Source organism: Haliotis rufescens, unplaced genomic scaffold (genome assembly GCF_023055435.1).
Source record: "Haliotis rufescens isolate VD_foot unplaced genomic scaffold, xgHalRufe1.0.p SCAF_19, whole genome shotgun sequence".
Taxonomy (NCBI): domain Eukaryota; kingdom Metazoa; phylum Mollusca; class Gastropoda; order Lepetellida; family Haliotidae; genus Haliotis; species Haliotis rufescens.
The window spans coordinates 10,392,205-10,409,725 of record NW_025963879.1 but is presented as its reverse complement, the minus strand read 5'-3'; the positions used below and the strand labels follow the sequence as shown (position 1 = coordinate 10,409,725).

Below are 17,521 nucleotides of genomic sequence, written 5' to 3'. Positions count from 1 at the left end.
AATTTAAAGAAAATGTGACAGTTGTAACGTATGTTTTAAGTGATATATGTGACCTGACTGCCGGAAATGAATAAGAAGGAAGCAATCTTGATAAATTACTCCAAATCACATGTCGTTGAGTGGAGTCTATGGTGCCTCCAGAAGGTCTCTAAAAGTATCTACAAGACCCAGGTATTCGCAGTTAAAGTGAGTCCCTTTGTCCTCTAAGTATTGATATGATGTTACATGGCCTCACCTATACAAGAGATCGATTGTCTTGTCACAGCTGCAGATTGTGAAATCATGATTTACCACCCTTTGATATATTGACAGCAATAAGAGTAACATAACGCATCCAAATCTTTTACTTTTATGTAAGTCATTTAATCTACTATTCTGTTCACGCACTGACGTTCACTCATCATCTATAGAAAGCACATATGTGATCGGAATAAGTATTCAGTATTTACCTGTTTACCCAGAGTTTAACAGTGGAACCTGAACATGGTAAGCTCATATTATTTTGACTCTTGTAGAAAAACAGACGTTCTGATGAATCAGCACCATTTTCATGACAAGAACCTGTAGCAAATCAACTTTGTCACAACATTTTAATTGTTATGTCTTTTTAAACCTGTAGGGGTCCTTTCATTGTTATGGTTTTGTCCAGTGTCTGTTTCTGCATTCAAAATGGTACCTGAGGTACATTTCTGTGGTGCACAACACAACACAGACCCCTTTACGAGAACCTATACAGCAACACATTAATTAACAAAATCAACTCGTAAAGTTGGGACCAAGTCATCAAATATTAATCATTAATTAGGAATCAGTTATCAAGTTTATGCAGTATCCGAAGTATTTTTTACCCTCAACGAGGCTGATGGGCTTCTGACTTGTGATGGATAAATGTGACAGCCCATCTTGAAAGTGGCAGGCCTGGATATTAATACATGCTAGATTAGATAATCATTATATTTTTTCACAGATCTACGGTACTCTGTGATTATAAAGTTGTAAATGTCAAAGGCACAAAGGTAGCTCTTGTTCTCCGATACATGATCAATGTCTGATGCAAAATTGTCAGTGTCGGTGTAGCAATGAAAGTTTCTATTGACAGTCTGGTGGGCAGGAATAAGTTTCAACTATCCCGATAGAAATGTTGACAGCCACAGGATAGCAGGCAGGCATCTATTTCAGACACTAGGCTAATGACCTCAATTCAACTCTCATTGTCAACTGACAATATATATCTGAAGTAAATATCATGAAAACAAATTCCAACATATTTAGTTTCATACAGTTTCTATTTTTACCTTTAACCCCCCTGGTTTGAAAAATGGGAGGGATATATATAGCGATTAACATGTTTGTCCATCCGACCATCAGCCAACCATTTCTGTAGCAGATCTCCAAAACCGTTAAATATTTCTTGTTGAAACTTTCTATATTAATGGGGGTTTTTTTGTTCTTTAACACCGCACTCAGCAATATTCCAGCTTTATGACGGCGGTCTGTAAATAATCAAGTCTGGACCAGACAATCCAGTTATTGACATCATGAGCATCGATCCACACAGTTGGGATCGATGACATGCATCAACCAAATCAGCGAGCCTGACCACCCAATCCGGGAGTCGCCTCTTACGACATGCATAGTCGCCTTTTATGGCAAGCATGGGTTGGTGAAGACCTATTCTATCCCGGATCTTCACAGGTCCTATATTGATCAGTCTAGTGGGGAACTGGTTCCTTTTGTTGATTTGGTATTTTTATTCTATCTAATTTTCTTTTTTTTCATGATTTTTCATGATGAAAACAAGTTGTTTTCCGTTTCAGAACTCAAAAACCGTTAAATATTTCTTGTTGAAACTTGCTATATAGATCAGTCTAGTGGTGAAGTGGTGCCTTTTCATGCTATGGGATTTTTTAATTTTTTAATTTTTTATTTTTTTTCAAGACAACAAGTTGGACTTATACTTAAAATGAGGGGAAGTGCTCGTTTTTACTGAAAATGAGACTAGTGCTTGATTTCCTCCCAAACCATTGAATATTTCTACATGAAACATGCTATGCAGATCAGTCTAAACTGGTGTCTTTTCATGATTTGGGATTTAAAAAAATACTGATCTGCATTTTATTAATCCCCCGCCACAAAGTCGAAAGGGGATATAGGAATGGGTACCGTCCGTCCGTCACATTTCGTTTCCGGAGCAGATCTTGAAAACAGTACCATATTTCTTCACCAAACTTGGCACATAGATAGGTCTAGTGGTGAACTGGTGCCTTTTGATAGTTTGGGATTTAAAAAAAATATATTTTTTGAGTTTCCATGGCATCGACTTTGATTTAGACTGAAAATGGTGGTAGTCCTCGTTTCCGGAGCGGATCTTGAAAACCGTACCATATTTCTTCACCAAACTTGGCACATAGATAGATCTAGTGGTGAACTGGTGCCTTTTGATAGTTTGGGATTTTTCAAAAAATTATTTTTCGAAATTCCACGGCAACGACTTTGATTTAGACTGAAAATGGCGGTAGTCCTCGTTTCCGGAGCAGATCTTGAAAACCGTTCTATATTTCTTCATCAAACTTGGCACATAGATAGATCTAGTGGTGAACTGGTGCCTTTTGATAGTTTGGGATTTTTCAAAAAATTATTTTTCGAAATTCCATGGCAAAGACCTTGATTTAGACTGAAAATGGCGGTAGTCCTCGTTTCCGGAGCAGATCTTGAAAACCGTTCTATATTTCTTCATCAAACTTGGCACATAGATAGATCTAGTGGTGAACTGGTGCCTTTTGATAGTATAGGATTTTTCAAAAAATTATTTTTCGAGATTCCATGGCAACGACTTTGATTTAGACTGAAAATGGCGGTAGTCCTCGTTTCTTGAGCAGATCTTGAAAACCCTACTATATTTCTTCACCAAACTTGGCACATAATGTCATCTCGCAGTATTGAATACATTTCCTTTCTTGTTGGTAAGTTCTGCATTGCTTGAGTGTCATGGACACAGTTGTTGCATTCACTGACTAACTTCATGCAGAAACACAACTCATTACAAATACAACAGTGTAACTGATCTTAAACCTACTCAACTGTATAAACACTATATATTCTTGTCAACCATACTCTGTACTTCACTTGCTTGAAAACGGTGTCAGAACCTTCACCGAAACCATCGCTCCTAATTGTAATAAAGAAGTTGTTCGTCCATATGTCTCATCCTTACTCATTACAAATTCAGTTACATATTCTATCATAAACTGCAGATGGAAAAACAACACCAGTAATAACTTTTTTTAGTGCTGCAATTAGGCCATTTACATTGCACACAACCCGACATGTCATATTGGCGGGGGATGTGAGTATTTCATGCTTGTTTTCTTTACTGAGCTGAAGGTGTCCAATGGCATTGACACAAAAGTTGGGTTTTAGTAGCCAAACTCCATTCAAAATTGCACCAGGCTGAGGGGATATGTCATCTCCTGATGACTCTTGTTTGTATATTCTTTCTTCATTTCACATCTGGGTGTTGGGTAGCCTAGTGGTTTGCTCATCATGCCGCAAGCCCGGGTTCAATTCTCCACATGGGTACAATGTGTGGAGCCCATTTCTGGTGTCCCCCCACCACTGGAATATTGCCAAAAGCAGAGTAAAATTATACTCACTCATTCATTTCAGATCAATCTTCATACACATTTTGACATTATCTCACATTTGACTTCTGTCATCTTACTTAACATTTCTTCACCATTGCATGTTCACCATTATTATTTATTATTACAGATGACAAGTTTTCGTAAACGCTCAAGTTTTCTTATGCTCAGTCAACTGAGGATAATGATTAGTGTTGATTAGAGATGATCAGTAAATAATCCAATCAGGTGCCCACACACCTCCCTGACTAGCCGGTGTGGTAGCAATACTATATATGGCCATGCTGCTAGTAGCTGAATAAACACACTGTCACTACTGGCAGGGTTAATTCTTGTAGTCATAATATTCATGTTTAAGTTTTTTAAAAATGGGTATCAATAGGACATGTAGGAAGATGCAGTATTGTAATGTAAGATAGTAACAGATGAAATAACATTTATCTGTTTATGTACAATATTTTTTTACCCTGTTTATAATGCTTAAGTTTTGCTACCTTTTTGCACATGTTGTACACACTATAAATTTGTTATAAACATTGTGTAAACCGTGGTAAACAAGTCAATGAGATCTGCAATTGGACATATTTTACAAACCTGACAAATGAAATAGCATTTCAAAATCAGAACATATTTAGATTTTAATAATTTATGTATAATAATATTACATATAAAAATATCTTCTATCTCCGTAAAAAGAGTGACAGAAGGCTTTCTTAGGTATTATTTGTTGCATTAGGATTACATTTAAAGATGTCAACCCTGTTGTAAAAACAATCATTATTGTCTTCTGCAGATGGAAAAAGAAATTACAAGGGAGGCTACTCCTTTCATTTTCCAGTGCCAAGTTCTGGTTTATTCATGTTGGCTATTCAGTGTATTCTAACATGGCCAGCATGTCATCTGAGTGGGAGAAAACACCATTAATTATGATCTATTGATACCTAACATAGAATTATGAATATGTGATGTTGAGTTCTAGGAAACAATACCATTTTAGCCAAGATTTTATTATCAGTCGTATTAATTGTGTGTTCAACAAAATGTTTGGCTTTGACTTTCTGTGTTGTTTTGACACCAGCTTGTTATCTATGACTTGGGATGTCAACGTGTTTTTGAGATATTTATGTATCGGTAAATATTAAATGTCAGATTTATAAATATCAATACTAAATTATTTATGCACTGCCAAAGAAATGTGTACAGTATTAAGATTGCCATGGTTAGGACATGCAGGGATAGACACAGCCACCTGTCTGGTAGTCTGAGACTCGTGAAAATCTACATGGACTAGTCGTTTTCTCCAAAATCTAGTTATTTTACTTAAGTCCTAGTCTGAAATGAGCTACAGACTAGTTTGATATGACCATTGGTGTCTACCTCTGGACACGGAGGATGGACAATGAGAACTTGGAAAGGCAGATACTTCAATCTTACAACATTTAATGGATCAGCCTGGTTCATATTTAGCATTACCACCTGGTTCATATTTAGCATTTACAGCCTGATTCATATTTAGCATTTACATTTTGTAATTACAGGTCTACAGAGGTACTTTATATCTGTACACTTACAGAATAATCAATTTTATTATTGATTGATATATCAATATATCGGGTTACCATGGTTACCTTAAACCAGTATTTCAATGTTAGAGTTTCCAATAAATGACAACCCAATGACCTGGTCCATGATCTTTAATTCTCTCAAAATGCATTAAGAATGCATTAATGCATAGACTAAGCAAGCTGAATTCTTGTGAATACAGCATATTTTGTTAAAATCATATCAATGTTATTGTAAGGCTTACAATGTAAGCATTTATTTAGAAATATTTCTTTTAAAAAATCCAATTTCTCAAACATTCTTCAGTACAACACTGCTTAAAACAATAAAAAGCTGAGACTTTGTGTGCATTGTCATCACTCAGGTATCTGAAATGACTTTCAACTTTGGTGCCACTGTCAATGTTGCAAAAACAGTTTTCTCAGAATCTAATGATACTGAAATTTGGCATTAATGTTTGTTATCATTTTCATTAAAATCAAATCGTCAACTCTGATACAATAACCTTCTTTTTACTGATGTCACATCATATGGACCCTTAGCAAATTTTGACCACCCACTCTCAATGAAGGATTGTGTAAGACTGCGTGAGCCTGGAAGATTGGTTAGATTGAACACGTCGCCAAATGGTCAAGCTACTGATGATTCGTTTTCAACATCTGTTTGCATTTATCTGAGATAATCTTTGATCAAAGGTGATATGGGTAGATTGAGAATGATACTCACTCACTCACTCACTCAATTATCACATGTATGAAAATATCAGCTGTATAATTTGGAAGCTGATTGGCTGACTAGAAGGTCCACCTACTATGACCTCCTATTGAGGCAGGACTCGTAAAGCCATATAAAACATGCACCACTCCGATGTGTTATTGAAAACTGCAATCTAATATTTATGTCTACATGCACCAAATGCATGTCAAAATATTCAAATTCTTGTCTGACTAACCCTTACCTGTCCACACAACATCAATCTTTGAACTCACTCGATACCTAAACTTTATATACCATACTACATCACTAATCCCTGTGTTATGTGGAATTCATCCGAGATCTGAGATTTTGACTTATTTAGACTAGTTTATGCATCTTTGTATCAGGTGAGGTGAGGTGAAATGGGGTTTAACGTCGCGTCCAAGATTATTGCACTTATATAGCGACATGCTAGCTCACTGAGATACCATGCCGCAGTTTAACATGAATACCCCACTCAGACACAGTATACTGACTCCGAGCCGACCAGTCCTTGTTTTAGCCCCTTAATGCCGAGTGCCAGACAGGGTAACAACAAGTACCATCTTTTAACGTCTTTTGGTATGACGCGGTCGAGGATCGAACCCCGGACCTTCCGCTCTCCGGGCGGACGCTCTACCACTAGACCACGGAGGTGGTCCATCTTTGTATCAACATTGATAAATTTATGGGACCAGGGTGCAGCCTTGTATTGTTTGGTGCAACTAGTCTTTCTTGTCAATATGTGCCTCATGCAAGTTAAGTCAAGTTCCTTAAATTGATCCCTGGGAGGTGTCTTCAGATTTCCACATGGAGATACTCTATCATGAGAGATAATGTGATTGAAATGTTATAAACTCAACAGAAATAATTTCTTACTTTTTGTTATTTTTACAGATTAAGAAATGTTGAAATTTGGTTACTTGTTTAATATTTGTATAAGTTAGTTAAAGTATTTATGCAGATAACAATATTTTGATATTAATGCTGACTGCAACTTTTGTTCAGTGCCTGTCTGTTGACATTTTACACTGTTTTCTACATGTGCAGGTGTGCTACATCACCTGCCTATATCATTATGCAAACATTTCACAGCACGTTGCAAACATTTATTCTCCTGTGATTGATTTCTCCAACCCCGCATCTCCCAGCCATAGGACAAGCAAGGTGATCCAACTTTGTAAATTTACTAAAGGAATGTCACAAATGTGATCTGGCATCTAAGATTAATCAGTCATATGAATTTTCATCTTTTCTGACAGCTTATTTATTTGGTGTTATCTGATTACAAGCTCAGATTATTGCTGGTAACCATGGTAACATGACAAGAGAGAGGTTGGGCTGGAGTGTTTTATTACACATAATGCTTAGAACAATAAACTATTATGCACCATGCTACTGTAATGGTCACACTTGATGTATCTTGACTCGATTATAACAGAGTTTCTTTAGGAGTTTGATATTTTTAAGCAGCCCCTGTAAGGTAGACCTCCATTTGAGATGAAAGTCACATCATAAAATGTAGCTCAAATTTACAGAAATTTTCCAAAGCATTTTCCAATCAATTATGATGGACTCTAAATTATGAATCGAATACCTAGCATGTGTGATGTTCTTTTCACATGTCAGGGTCACTTCTTAATGATTAATAGTACATTAATACTTTCTTGTGTACTAGCCATGTCAGGTCAATGCCTATAGCACATTGGAATACTTGTGATCACTAGGATGCTGACTGTATGCCAAAGTATGCTACAATAACTAAATATTTGTAACATTCACATTTGAATTCAGTATGAAATGTTGTGGCAGATCCTGGCTGAGAGGGGGGCATGGGTGGTCCAGTCATCTAAGGTGCTGCGATTCACTGTGAAGAGTTGCGACCCTTGGGCACGCCAGAAACCTATGATTGTGGGTTTGATTCACGGTTCGCCCTGATTATGTTTCTAGGTTTGTCAGCACCATACCCGTGCTCGTGGGTTTCACCGAAGTGGTAAATGTCTGAGACCTGCATCACTTCGGGCTTTCCTCCAACATTAAGCTGACACGCCATAATATAACTGGAAAACTTTTAAAAGCGGCGTGAAACACAACTCACTCACTCACTTGGCTGAGAGTGAAGGTGAAGGTTGTAGAGTGGAAGTGTTTTTACTCTCTTATTAAAGTATCGGGGACAGGAAGTTGGTTTCTGAATGATATCTCAGACAGATATCAAATGTTTGTTATTCAAGTAGTATATCAAGTAATGACTAACTGTTAGAATTGTAAGAGGTTCATGAGATGCGTAGAAATAAAAAGAATCTTGAAGTACCCACAGTTTGATGTCAAGCCCAAGAAAGCATGACAAATTCTACATAACACTGGGATTATGTGTGGAGTATCGTAAATAAACCTTTGAGGTATATAATGTTTTCAAAGGTCCTCTTTAGTAAGGGTTAGACTCAAATTTGAAAGGTTTTGACTTGGAAAAAGCATTTTTTATAATAAGTTGCACTGGTACATGCTTTATATAGGTAATTTAACCCTGTGATGATATCTACAACAATGTCTCTCATTAAACATCTTAAACTGTTTCACCACATTCAACATGTTCAATACTTATCTCTATCAAGATCAGACAATCCATCCATAAGATGTTGAGAGAAACAGCGGAAAGGGCCTTTCTCATATTAAACAGTAAAAACAAGATTGGAATAATCTATGTTGGAGGCAGTCTACTGATGCTTGACGCTACCATTTGTTGGTTTGGGAGACGTTACAGGTGTTTTCATCTGTCATTTGTCCCTCTGTCTCACCTATCTAAGTGTATTCGGAGAAACAGATGTGTCTAGTGAGTGGTAGTGACAGGTGGTGTGAAAGTCTACTCCGTGGCTGGTGTCCCTATCATGGCGCTGCAGTGACACTTCAGGTAAGCCAGACAGGTGTAGCAGTTACCATGAAGCCTCAACTCTGTGGTGAGTAGGGGCACCCGTAGGGCGTAGCAGTTCTTGGAACTAGTCACACATTGGGAATTACTGTAAATCTTGAAATTAATGCGAGCGTAAATTAAATGGGAACAATGTGATTGGTCTTTGCTCTCATTGATTAAACATTGCATTTATATCTTAAAATGACTATCAACAATAAGATGGCCTCACTTCACATTTTGGATAGCAGAAATACTAACTTGGACATAAAAACAAACAACTATATTATATATAATGTATACCACAGGGCTCCAGATAAAGGCCGTATCGGCGTATGCACAGATGAAAATCTGCACAAAATGGTGGGGGATAATTTAGAAGACATATCAGGTACACATCACGGCATGCTTGTACGGTCTAACATTCATTTATAGACATACTTCCCCAAATCTATATTTTGATTTCAAGCAGCATATTTTCTTGTGTATTGTCTGCACTTTTTCCATAAAACACAGCTGTGTACAGGGGGTGCACATTATACACGCCATAATGAGTAATGTTGCTTTTTTTGCAACACCGACATTACTGTGAGCACGTAACACTGGAAATACCATGTCCAAAATTACGTACTGAAGTATGCAAATTAATCAGGTAATTACACTGTCTGGTTTTAAAACGTGTTCATTATATATCTGGACTTGTGTTTGTGACATATTTTAATCATTTTATTCAATAATGTTTAAATTAATTTCGGCGAAATCATGTGTTAAGTGATCGGGAGATCCCACAACACATCGTGATTTACAGATATCAGTGACGGCTTGAAACAAACTTTAGCTGACAGAGATTGGATGCATATATCGTAAATGCCACACTTTGACTCATTAAAAGTTGTAGTTTGACTGTTCTATGTCAACTTAGAGGTTTCACAAGCACGAGCGCAGGTGCCTCCACGCTGAATGTCTATGTTGTCCAATACGTAAAACATTTCCTGCAATATCGATCAGCTGTGCCGAAGTTAGTGCTACCTTTATCGTTATTATTATTTTAAATATATATAGTAAAGCTGCAACTAAAATAACACTATATTGGAATATATTATTCCTGATAAAATAATAGTTTCATGCACTATTCTTCCGATCTTTGTGTCAAAGTTGTTTTTAAGTTATATAATTTGGTAAGATTTAACAGAATCACGGGTAGATTGTGAGAAAATGTGTGCACAGCTGATTGCTGTTTCCGGGACAATACACACAGTAATCTTATTCTCTGCATATAAAACAGTGCCTAGTAGAACTCGTGATGCAATTTAAACAATGAATCATCATGTCAAGTGATGTTTTGTCTCAAATGTCAAATTTGTATTGACTAAGTGTCTGCTATCACCAGTTCGTTAAAGTGACTTTGCTGAAGGGATACGATGTAAAACATTATTGCTCATAATACACGATTTTCCCTCAAAACATACTGAATACCCTAGAGGGGGTTGCGCATTATTCAATGGACATGCTTGTATTGTTTATTGACCTGTTTACATGAGAATGGCAATGCTGTGGTGCATATGTTAAAGGAAATACAAGATTAATCCTTTAAATTCCAGTCAGTACTCTAAGTGTACTCTTTAGTTTTGACAGTACTTCTATATTGAAATAATAAGGAGTACATACTCCTGAAGCTGAAAAATTATGAGCCCTGTACCACATCACTGTTTATTGAGCAGCACTTGTAACAAGTGTATAACAATGTCATACAAACACCAGAAGTTACATAATGGACACCCCTGGTGCATTGTCACTGCTGTGGTCAAGAGTTCTGCCCACTCATGTCACTGCTGTGGTCAAGAGTTCTGCCCACTCATGTCACTGCTGTGGTCAAGAGTTCTGCCCACTCATGTCACTGCTGTGGTCAAGAGTTCTGCCCACTCATGTCACTGCTGTGGTCAAGAGTTCTGCCCACTCATGTCACTGCTGTGGTCAAGAGTTCTGCCCACTCATGTCACTGCTGTGGTCAAGAGTTCTGCCCACTCATGTCACTGCTGTGGTCAAGAGTTCTGCCCACTCATGTCACTGCTGTGGTCAAGAGTTCTGCCCACTCATGTCACTGCTGTGGTCAAGAGTTCTGCCCACTCATGTCACTGCTGTGGTCAAGAGTTCTGCCCACTCATGTCACTGCTGTGGTCAAGAGTTCTGCCCACTCATGTCACTGCTGTGGTCAAGAGTTCTGCCCACTCATGTCACTGCTGTGGTCAAGAGTTCTGCCCACTCATGTCACTGCTGTGGTCAAGAGTTCTGCCCACTCATGTCACTGCTGTGGTCAAGAGTTCTGCCCACTCATGTCACTGCTGTGGTCAAGAGTTCTGCCCACTCATGTCACTGCTGTGGTCAAGAGTTCTGCCCACTCATGTCACTGATTACTCCATCCCTATGAATTTCTTCTTTTTTTATGCTTTGATCTGTCAAGGTCAATGCCTGAAAAAAAAAAATTACCTTCAAGCTCAAGAAGATGTACTGCAGATCTTTATTTCCTCAAGAGTTGAATCCCAAGATTTTACATAGGTGAAAACATTATTTACAATACATCAATTGGGTTACTTGACTATATACAATGAAATTATGTTATACAGTGCTATGAATGAAAAATTCACAGTCTACATATTGTGTGCAGTAAGGTATAAGTGTCTAGTATAGATATACATAAGGTATTTCTTCAAATTCCATATAAAGTGGCAGAAAGACAGTATGATGCTTTGACAAGTATAATCAATTTCGTCAGTCAAGTCATGAACATCTGCACTGATAAAGAATGAAAGTATATCATTGTCGTCAAGCATATCTATTTTAACATATACATCAACATCAAGTTTATCAATTAGACATGAGAAGAAATGATTTCTGTCAGGCATAAAAAATTCACAGTGTAAAATAATATGGCAATCATAGTCATAGCAATGCTTATTAGAATTGTTACATTCTTTCGATCTGATTTTAATACAAAGTTGAAGGGGTTGTCTTAAATGTGTATAGAGATGCATTACATTATAAAGAACATGCATTTGTAACCGTTTATGAATTTTATGGTACCATGAAAGATCTGGTCTCTGTGCTGGTCTCTCTTTATCAGTGTTATTCATAAAGTATGTTTGCCATTTTCACTAAAATGCCTTTCTCGTAGATATATTTGTAGGTTTCATGCATGTGGTATTATATTATGTCAATAGTTAAGTAAATGTCATGACAAACCTAAGGCAGCAGAATTAGGTCAAAGTCACCTAATTTCAGACATGCAGAAGAGCGTATGTTCCTAGTCCAGTGTCTGAACAGCATATGTTCCAAGTTCAGTACCTCTGTAATATAGAGAAGCCATTACAACCATGGAGTACAGTATATGTTCCTAGTTCAGTGTCTACCTCTGTAATATAGAGAAGCCATAACAACCATGGAGTACAGTGTATGTTCCTAGTTCAGTGTCTACCTCTGTAATATAGAGAAGCCATTACATTCATGGAGTACAGTGTATGTTCCTATTTCAGTGTCTGCCTCTGTAATATAGAGAAGCCATTACAGACAGAGAGTACAGTGTATGTTCCTAGTTCAGTGTCTACCTCTGTAATATAGAGAAGCCATTACAGACAGAGAGTACAGGGTATGTTCCTAGTTCAGTGTCTGCCTCTGTAATATAGAGAAGCCACTACAGTCCTGGAGTACAGTGTATGTTCCTATTTCAGTGTCTACCTCTGTAATATAGAGAAGCCACTACAGTCCTGGAGTACAGTGTATGTTCCTAGTTCAGTGTCTACCTCTGTAATATAGAGAAGCCACTACAGTCCTGGAGTACAGTGTATGTTCCTAGTTCAGTGTCTACCTCTGTAATATAGAGAAGCCACTACAGTCCTGGAGTACAGTGTATGTTCCTAGTTCAGTGTCTGCCTCTCTAATATAGAGAAGCCACTACAGTCCTGGAGTACAGTGTATGTTCCAAGTTCAGTACCTCTGTAATATAGAGAAGCCACTACAGTCCTGGAGTACAGTGTATGTTCCTAGTTCAGTGTCTACCTCTGTAATATAGAGAAGCCACTACAGTCCTGGAGTACAGTGTATGTTCCTAGTTCAGTGTCTGCCTCTGTAATATAGAGAAGCCATTACAGACAGAGAGTACAGTGTATGTTCCTTGTTCAGTGTCTACCTCTGTAATATAGAGAAGCCATTACAGACAGAGAGTACAGTGTATGTTCCTAGTTCAGTGTCTACCTCTGTAATATAGAGAAGCCATTACAGACAGAGAGTACAGTGTATGTTCCTAGTTCAGTGTCTACCTCTGTAATATAGAGAAGCCACTACAGTCCTGGAGTACAGTGTATGTTCCTAGTTCAGTGTCTACCTCTGTAATATAGAGAAGCCACTACAGTCCTGGAGTACAGTGTATGTTCCTAGTTCAGTGTCTGCCTCTGTAATATAGAGAAGCCACTACAGTCCTGGAGTACAGTGTATGTTCCTAGTTCAGTGTCTACCTCTGTAATATAGAGAAGCCATTACAGACAGACACACTAGTTCAGTGTCTACCTCTGTAATATAGAGAAGCCATTACAGTCCTCGAGTACAGTGTATGTTCCTAGTTCAGTGTCTACCTCTGTAATATAGAGAAGCCATTACAGACAGACACACTAGTTCAGTGTCTACCTCTGTAATATAGAGAAGCCATTACAGTCCTGGAGTACAGTGTATGTTCCTAGTTCAGTGTCTGCCTCTGTAATATAGAGAAGCCACTACAGTCCTGGAGTACAGTGTATGTTCCTAGTTCAGTGTCTGCCTCTGTAATATAGAGAAGCCATTACAGACAGACACACTAGTTCAGTGTCTACCTCTGTAATATAGAGAAGCCATTACAGTCCTGGAGTACAGTGTATGTTCCTAGTTCAGTGTCTGCCTCTGTAATATAGAGAAGCCACTACAGTCCTGGAGTACAGTGTATGTTCCTAGTTCAGTGTCTGCCTCTGTGATATAGAGAAGCCATTACATTCATGGAGTACAGTGTATTTTCCTTGTTCAGTGTCTACCTCTGTAATATAGAGAAGCCATTACAGACAGACACACTAGTTCAGTGTCTACCTCTGTAATATAGAGAAGCCATTACAGTCATGGAGTACAGTGTATGTTCCTAGTTCAGTGTCTGCCTCTGTAATACAGAGAAGCCATTACAGTCCTGGAGTACAGTGTATGTTCCAAGTTCAGTACGTCTGTAATATAGAGAAGCCATTACAGACAGAGAGTACAGTGTATGTTCCTAGTTCAGTGTCTACCTCTGTAATATAGAGAAGCCATTACAGTCCTGGAGTACAGTGTATGTTCCTAGTTAAGTGTCTGCCTCTGTAATATAGAGAAGCCATTACAGACAGAGTGTACAGTATATGTTCCTAGTTCAGTACCTCTGTAATATAGAGAAGCCATTACAGACAGACACACTAGTTCAGTGTCTACCTCTGTAATATAGAGAAGCCACTACAGTCCTGGAGTACAGTGTATGTTCCTAGTTCAGTGTCTACCTCTCTAATATAGAGAAGCCATTACAGACAGACACACTAGTTCAGTGTCTACCTCTGTAATAGAGAGAAGCCACTACAGTCCTGGAGTACAGTGTATGTTCCTAGTTCAGTGTCTGCCTCTGTAATACAGAGAAGCCATTACAGTCCTGGAGTACAGTGTATGTTCCTAGTTCAGTGTCTGCCTCTGTAATATAGAGAAGCCATTACAGTCCTGGAGTACAGTGTATGTTCCTAGTTCAGTACGTCTGTAATATAGAGAAGCCATTACAGACAGAGAGTACAGTGTATGTTCCTAGTTCAGTGTCTGCCTCTGTAATACAGAGAAGCCATTACAGTCCTGGAGTACAGTGTATGTTCCTAGTTCAGTGTCTGCCTCTGTAATATAGAGAAGCCACTACAGTCCTGGAGTACAGTGTATGTTCCTAGTTCAGTGTCTGCCTCTGTAATATAGAGAAGCCATTACAGTCCTGGAGTACAGTGTATGTTCCAAGTTCAGTACGTCTGTAATATAGAGAAGCCATTACAGACAGAGAGTACGGTGTATGTTCCTAGTTCAGTGTCTACCTCTGTAATATAGAGAAGCCATTACAGTCCTGGAGTACAGTGTATGTTCCTAGTTCAGTGTCTGCCTCTGTAATATAGAGAAGCCACTACAGTCCTGGAGTACAGTGTATGTTCCTAGTTCAGTGTCTACCTCTGTAATATAGAGAAGCCATTACAGTCCTGGAGTACAGTGTATGTTCCTAGTTCAGTGTCTACCTCTGTAATATAGAGAAGCCATTACAGACAGAGAGTACAGTGTATGTTCCTTGTTCAGTGTCTACCTCTCTAATATAGAGAAGCCATTACAGTCCTGGAGTACAGTGTATGTTCCTAGTTCAGTGTCTGCCTCTGTAATATAGAGAAGCCACTACAGTCCTGGAGTACAGTGTATCTACCCCTGATCTTCACGGGATATATTGGGTTAAGTTTTTATTAAAGTATCCATGGAGCTCATGCACAGGCAGGTTATTTCGTTTGTTGGTTCACTGACCCTAGACAATTGGAAATTGGACCAAAGTAATTGTCTTTAGCATTTTTCAATAACTGTCAAGCATTATTAGTTGACATTTTTGTTGAGTTTGTTGAGTTTGACATTAATTGTATCTGTACCATTTTTATCATTTCTGTCACATTTTACTTTGAAAAACAAACACAGCCAAATGAAAAATAGAGAGTTCCCATCCAAATGATTATTTAAAAAAAATGAAGGGTCTAAATTTATATTTTATCTACCACTGACTTAAGGCTTTGAGAAGAAAATTGTGAAATGAACTTATTTTAAAAGGTCTCATACAGTTTTCATATATCATCTAGTTACTGAAATGAGTTTCTATTAGTGATTGCTGCAATTACTTAGTAACCTGGCTTCATTACGTATTTGATGGTGGCTGTAGAAGCTTTGATAACATGCATATGCTCAATTAATATGCTCTGAGCACACATATTTCTCAGAGTGTGTACAAGTATCAATCATCATACCATAAATTGCTGGAACAATAATTGATACATGTACATAAGTAAATAATATGGTTTGTGTTTGAGTATATTGTCTGTGAGTGGTGACTGCCTATGGTGGCTGTGCTGACCTAGATTGTGTCAGGCTGGACCTGTTGCTGCTGCAGTACAGTGGGCACCCAACTACATCTGTCAACATCCAGCATCTGTCCAGCCTACTGTATATGATTAGATTAATTAACAGGCGGAATAATACCCCATGTTTGTGGACTGTTTACAGGTCAGTGACTGCTGGTTGATTGTGGTAAGCATGTTTATTGTTAACTAACACTACTAACACTGGGATGTCAGCTCCATGTATTTACATGGCATGTGTTTTGTCAACTTTTGTTTTCTTTCTTATTTTGCTTTGAAGCTGAGAGGCAGTTTGACTAGTTTGACATACAACGTACATATTAAATATGGCCAAGTGTAGAGTAAGCAGGAGACTGATTGTCAGGACTCTGTTGTACGCCACCCTCTGTGCAACAAGTGTACAATCTGCTTCACAAGAAAGGATGATGGCGTGACACTACATACTAGGAGCAGCTTAGTGAGCGTCTAGTGAGGACAGCAGAGATAGAAGTTGATATAGGGAGTGCTGGTGACTCATGGGAACAAAGAATTTCAAACTCAGCAATACATTAATAACTAATGACAAATATGTGGTTATTTTGAAATTTGCATTGAGTTATGTCATTGCGTCTGACCAAGTTAAGGATTGACTAAGGGCTGTTTGCTTTCAACTTATTTGAGGTTAACATATTTACTTTAAACTAGACATTGCTTTGGCGTAAATATTCTCCTTTAGAAAATGTGTGCTAACAATGTCTATATAAACTAAATTAGTGATTGATCACTGTTGATGACATTTAACAATTCCTGTATGATGGTCTGACATTTCTCTGTGTGGGATGGCAGCAACTGGGTGGGCAATAACACCACTGCTAACTGTACTTGTGTGACATCCAGGGTTGGTGGGGAGACTGTAGGGGTGACATCCAGAGAAGATTATCTTGGGTGTAAAGGGTGACCTCTGGGGGGGAAAAACTGTATGTAGGGGAGGGGGGACTGTATGGCCCACTGCTGATCTTTACTTCTGATTTTAACATTATGTACACATACAGTTCCCCAGTGGAGTGGATATTATCACCAATATGGGTTTCCAGTAACTAGTAGCTGTTATAGATTTACTGATGGGCCAAATACACACAAGAGGATACTTCAATGTCTGCCATTGTTCATTTACCCATGTGCACAGTGTGATTATGTTTCTGGGAAGATGCTATTGATGTTTACCAAAGTAGAGATTTGTGTAGAGTCAGTGAATCTGTACAGCTAACTGCTTTCATTGTTTGTGATTTGCTGTTACAATATTTATGGCCTTTTATTTTATTTCTTTGAATCGTTTGCCATGATCCTTACATTATTATTTTAAAACAAGTTTGAATATGCTTTTGGGTAAGATGTTTGACACTTTAGGGGCTTGACAGAAAAACTCTCCTTTCCTCCTCACCACCCCGCCCCCATCACCTACTCCTGATAAGGTATTGAGCCCCTAGAACATCCTGGACCCCCTTAGCATGCCCTGGAACCCCTAG

The 17,521-nt window shown here is 38.3% G+C and overlaps 1 protein-coding gene across 3 annotated transcripts in view; it reads left to right on the top strand.

Annotated features, from left to right (window-relative positions):
• The first annotated feature begins 52 nt into the window (after positions 1-52).
• The window catches only part of LOC124138967 (probable phospholipid-transporting ATPase IIB), a 62,870-nt gene continuing 45,401 nt past the window's right edge, over positions 53-17,521 (top strand). For 2 of the 3 annotated variants that reach the window (XM_048398856.1, XM_048398854.1), the window contains exon 1: positions 53-186. In XM_048398856.1, the coding sequence (XP_048254813.1) occupies positions 110-186 (77 nt within the window). In that variant the 5' untranslated portion in view covers positions 53-109. Of the gene's footprint in view, positions 187-16,161; positions 16,186-17,521 lie in introns of all 3 variants that reach the window. The other variant, XM_048398855.1, reaches the window with a different exon arrangement.